The sequence below is a fragment of the Chinchilla lanigera genome, unplaced genomic scaffold (assembly GCF_000276665.1).
Source record: "Chinchilla lanigera isolate Chin_1 unplaced genomic scaffold, ChiLan1.0 scaffold00069, whole genome shotgun sequence".
Taxonomy (NCBI): Eukaryota; Metazoa; Chordata; class Mammalia; order Rodentia; family Chinchillidae; genus Chinchilla; species Chinchilla lanigera.
The window spans coordinates 787,220-792,653 of NW_004955470.1; the positions used below are offsets into that span (position 1 = coordinate 787,220).

General features: G+C 37.6%; 1 gene segment (V, D, J or C); it reads right to left on the bottom strand.

Annotated features, from left to right (window-relative positions):
* Nucleotides 1-4,019, bottom strand: part of LOC106150279 — a 6,034-nt gene extending 2,015 nt beyond the window's left edge. Inside the window, 2 exon segments of the V gene segment in view lie at nt 3,485-3,739; nt 3,935-4,019. Coding sequence covers nt 3,485-3,739; nt 3,935-3,992 — 313 coding nt within the window.
* Between the last annotated feature and the right edge of the window lie 1,415 nt (nt 4,020-5,434).

The window sequence follows — 5,434 nt, forward strand, 5'->3', positions numbered from 1 at the left end:
GTGTTGTTTTGATTTTGTCTTCACTGTTGTTTTGTTAGTTTTTTTAATCTTTAAAAAAAAAAGAAATAGCCAGGTGTGGTGGCACATGCCTGTAATCCCAGCACTAGTGAGGCTGAGGCAGGAGGATTGTTGCAAGTTTGAGGCCAGCCTGAACTGGGTAGTGAGATCCTATCTCAAAAGGACAAAAATAAATAAATAAATAAATAATAAGTTGATGAGCAGCTTCTAGAATATTCAAGAAAAATCAGAGAACCTAGGAAAGGCACAACAATTTTAAGGAATAAAAAAAGAATATCAGGGCTGGGGATATAGGTCAGTGGCACTAGCACCTGCATGACAAGCACAAGGTCCTGAGTTTGATTCCTGGTACCAAAAATATATATATATAGATAGATAGATAGATAGATGTATATATATACATATATATATATAATAGAATATGAATAAAATTGTATTTTAAAATTTTTATAGGGAATGGGGATATAGATCAATAGTATAGCATAAAACCCTGGGTTTGCCCTCTTGTACTGCAAAACTGGGTCAGGGATTATCAAAGAACTTCAGTAAGACAGTGTTGTGCACCATAGGAACAAAGATAAATAAACTGAAGAAGCAAAAGAGAAGAGTGCAGGAAATAAAGAGCCACATATACACATTTCTACAAAGATAGTAAAGTTAATTATAGGTTCATGTGCCATTTTTTTCCAATAAATTGTGAGGAACAATTGGAAAAGAAAAGGAAATTAAGTACATATTGGAAAATTTTAATCCGTATGACGTCAGGTAAAAAGATGAATTAATAGAATATTGTAGCCTACAGGTATGAGTTGGGAAGCTTTGAGAGAAAGCACAGTGGGGTGCCTTTAGGCTTTAAAAGTAGGCAAACATTCAAAAAGGACACAAACATGCACACAAAATCACAGGAGAGAAATACTACTAAGTTAGACTCCACTAAAAGTTCTGAAAGAAATTACAGATGACACAAGTAAATGGAAAGATACCCCATGTTTCAGCATTGGAGGAATCAACACTGCTAAAATGTTCATACGATCCAAAGTGAATTACAGAGTCAGTGTAATTTCTATCAAGATTATACTGAGAAAATTTCACTGGAATAACAAATTATCCTGAATAAGCAAAGATTTTTCCTGCCTTTTTTAAAAATCTATTTCCTCTCCACCCCATGGACTTATCAAATTCAGGTCTATTAGTTGTCACTATATATTAGATTTTTCTTCTCTAGAACTTCACACAAAAGGAATTATATAGCTTCTATTCCCTAGTGGCTTCCTACTTGTGCACAACATAGTTGTTTTTAGGTCAATTCATGTTGTTCATATCCCAATAATGTGATCTTCTTTATTTCTGAGTACTGTTTAATGGGTGGTGATGTCATAATTTATTGCTTCATGTGCTGATGATGATTTAGGTGGTGTTCACTTCAGGCTATTATGAGCAAAACTCACTGTAATAGTCTTACACAAGACGTTGAGTGAAAACACAGGTTTTTCAAGCACATTAGTCAAAGGCCTGAAAGTTCTACTGCTGCTTGTGACATGATGATGACAAGCTTTTAAGACTCTGCCAAGCTATTCTCCTAGGAAATTGTATGGTCGTCATTTCCACCAGGAATCGATGAGCATCTAAGATGTGCACACTCTTGGCTTTTTAAGATTTTGTTTAATTGATACACAATAGTAACTAAAGGAGGTACAGGTCATTAAGGCATTTGTTAATTAGCATTGTTCTGTGTTTGGCATATTTTAGAATACTAAGAGCTAATCTTAACTAATGCATTATGGAAAAGGCAAAAAGTAGGAAAGAAAAAACTGGAGAGTAGGGATAAATAAAAACAACTTGTTAGGGAAATGAGAAGTAGCAAATGGGCTATACAGAGAGAATGCTTTTTATTGCTGAACTTGAGATTTTTCTCAGGAAGAAATTAGTTTGACACTTGAAGACTGAGTCCCTACGGTGACTGCAACCTCCTCTGCTGCCACCATCTTGATTAGAAAAATAAAAAGCATGCTAGTGGGCCTATGTTTTCCATGCCCCATCCTGTTGTTTTCCCAAAGAATTAAGCCTATTTTTCACACTGTGTTGAAATGCTGTGTTTATGGAAGGTGTTCAACTGCCACAGTCCTAAAACCACATACAAAATTTAAAAATAAGGATAGGAGATATTTTTTCCAGTATAAAATGAAACCACCTCTTTTTTTTCTCACTTCTCAGAAAACAGATAAACAAGAGCAAAGGGACTTCCCTGACCAGTAGAGGAAGACACTGAGCTAGGTTCAGTGAGACAGTGAATGGATCTGCATGATATAAAAAAGAACAGTGAGAATACCTTTGTTGCACCTGTAAATCCAATAGATTGTAAGGGCATCAGAATTTATATCAAGGGTATATCAATACAATAAACTGCAAAGAGAAAAAGAATTTAAAATTACAATAGACTCTTAACATTTAGCCCAAGTAATCTGTACCATTCTGGTGACCTCTGAGATACAATCAACACTATGAAAGCACTGACATATGCATAGAAAGTGTCTAACACCTTTACTAAGCCAGGATATTGGAGATAATGATAGATAATATAAAGGGACTTTTGGTTGTAGCAAAATGTATTGTTCATTATTTTATATTTCTTTTTTTGTTTGTTTGTTTCCAGTACCAGGAATCACACTCACGACCTTGCGCTTGTCTTATTTTATATTTCCATATTCCATAACAGTGTATTTTGAGATTAGCTTTTGAACCTCTCCCATACTGTAAATTCCAAGATTTTATCCTTCCAAAAAAGGAAAAACTACAGACATCATAAGACATAACTGACTTATACGAATTGGAGGGGAAAAAATGCACAGGAAGAAGACAGTGGTATTTAGGGCAGTGAAAGAGCATTGGGTCATGTTGGATACACATCATTATACATGTGATTTCTGGTGAAATGTTCAACATCAAAAGTCATCCTTAATGTGAACTATGGGTCTTGACTGATTGCAACAGAATTGCAATTTATTGTGATGATATACCGAATAGATGTAGGGGCTGAGATATAAAAGACACCTCTGCACTTTAAATATTTTGTGATTATAAATCTCTAAAAATGATGAAAGTCTCTAAAAACTATTGCTTGGAATCCATAGAAGAGCTCCTCTGTTACCATGTGAATACAAAATGATGCCACAATCCACATGACTCCAGTGTACTTTGGATTGCTGTCCTTCATTAAAGCAGGACTAAGAAACAAAAAAGAAATTTACAGAATAGAGGAGCTCTCTTGAACCCTTCTACCAAATCCTTCCAGTGACCTTCAAAGCCTGGATGCATCTGAAGAACTTGCTCTGCTGTTGGACACACCAAGAGAAGCAGATGGGACAGCCCAGCCTCACAATTCTGCCTCCCTGGATGGTTTATGTCATGGTTTATATCACTGTGGGGGATGTGCTCCATGTTTGTAGACAGTAATAAGTTACAACATCTTCAGGCTCCAGGCTGCTGATGGTGAGAGTGAAGCCTGTCCCTGACCCACTGCCACTGAACCGGGCTGGGATGCCAGTGGCCCTGCTGGAGGCACCATAGACGAGGAGCCTGGGAGGCTGGCCAGGTTTCTGCTGGTACCAGGCTAGCCAGTTGCTAATACCCTGACTGGCCTTACAGGTGAGAGTGGCTGTTTCTCCTGGAGACAAAGCCTGGGAGGCTGGAGACTGGGTCAACAGCGTTTGTCCAGTGGAATCTGAGATTGAAAAATAAAACAGAAATGTCACCCATGGAATCTAGGTCATACCAACTGTCTTCTCAGTAGATCTAAACTCATTGATGTATATTGAACTTTAATAACTGTCCTTACTGTACAGAGACGCTCGTACTGAACACAGAAGCCACCACTGAGTTTTGACAGATATGCAGAAACATCCCACACAGCCCTCACCTTGGACCCAGAGTAACAGGAGACAGAGGAGTTGAGCCAGAGCTGCCATGGTGCACATTAAGTCCTCCCTGGTGTAGATCTTCCCCGGAGCTCTGGCTCAGGCAATGATACGGGCTCTGAAGAGCAGTGGGTATTGGGAGGAGCATGCAAAGCAGCAGGAACCGGCTGAGCTGAGCTTGCAGGTGCAGAAACACTGGCCTCTCCTTGTCCACACTTGAGCAAGCCATGCCCAGGTGGTCAGGTCAGAAGGCCCTTGGCTCAGCCTGAGCACAGCATTTCTCCTCTGTGGTCACAGAACTTGCTATTGTTGTCTTCCTATCTTACCAAACCTCTAGACTCAGCCAAATGGTGTTCAGTACAAACATATTAAGAACAAGGTAGAAGCCTATAAGGCTATTTCTCTCCACCATTAATGTGTCTCATCATCTCCCTATGTACATAATTGTGTCTGGTTGAAACAAGACATTTTATGAAATTTGTCTTGCAGACACTCTTCTCCTTTGCAGTTTTGCAGTCTTTCCCAGGGTCCTTAATGCAGCCTTACCCTTCTGAGAATTTGCAAAGGGCAACAGTCCTTTAGACTGAGTAGTATAGGTCAGTGGACAACCACAAACACACAAATAAGCAGCAATGGGTCTCTTTTTCTTCAGCATACGATACCATTTCACTGAAATCAGAAATAGAAATTTCTGTGCAGGCAACGAACTATTCCCTGGGAGATTCTCCATATCATTTTATTACAATGCATCAATTAACCCAAACTTGGATCCTTTCACCTTAACAATCTTGGAGAACTCTGTTTACACTTGTAATAAAGTCTCTAAAAACATCATATTCACTAGTAAAATTTTGAGTATTTTATCCTTCAGAAAAGGAAAAATAAAGGCATGTCCACTTTTATCACTTTTATTCAAAATTATACTGACGGTGCTAGGAAATACAATAAGAAGATAAAGTAATACAGTTTGCAAATTAAAAAAGCAATATCGTCACATTCTTACAACAAAAGTTTCACATAAATTCCCAAAGATAGAACCAAAAATCACTAGAAAAATAATTTCATTCAGGCTCTGGGTTCTCTGTCTGTACATGCACTATGTCCTGTAAATTAAAATACACTGAGATAAATAGTTTTTCCCCATGTTTATCAAGTAGAAAACTTGGTACTATTATAGTTTAATTTTTTCAAAAGTTGTATCTATACACAAATGCATTTCATGCACTGAAGTCCAATCAGTCTACAGATCATTTATTTAAATTGATGGGCAGTTTCTAGAATATATAAGAAACATCAAAGGACCCAGGAGAGGCACAAAAATTTTATGGAAAAAAAAGAGAATATGAGGGATGGGGATATATGTCAGTGGCACAAGCACCTGTCTGGCAACACAAGGTCCTAAGTTTGATTCCTAGTACCAAAAAGAGAAAAAAAACAATACAATAGAATAGAATATGAATAAAATTATATTTTCAGAATTTTATAAGGAATGGGGACATAGC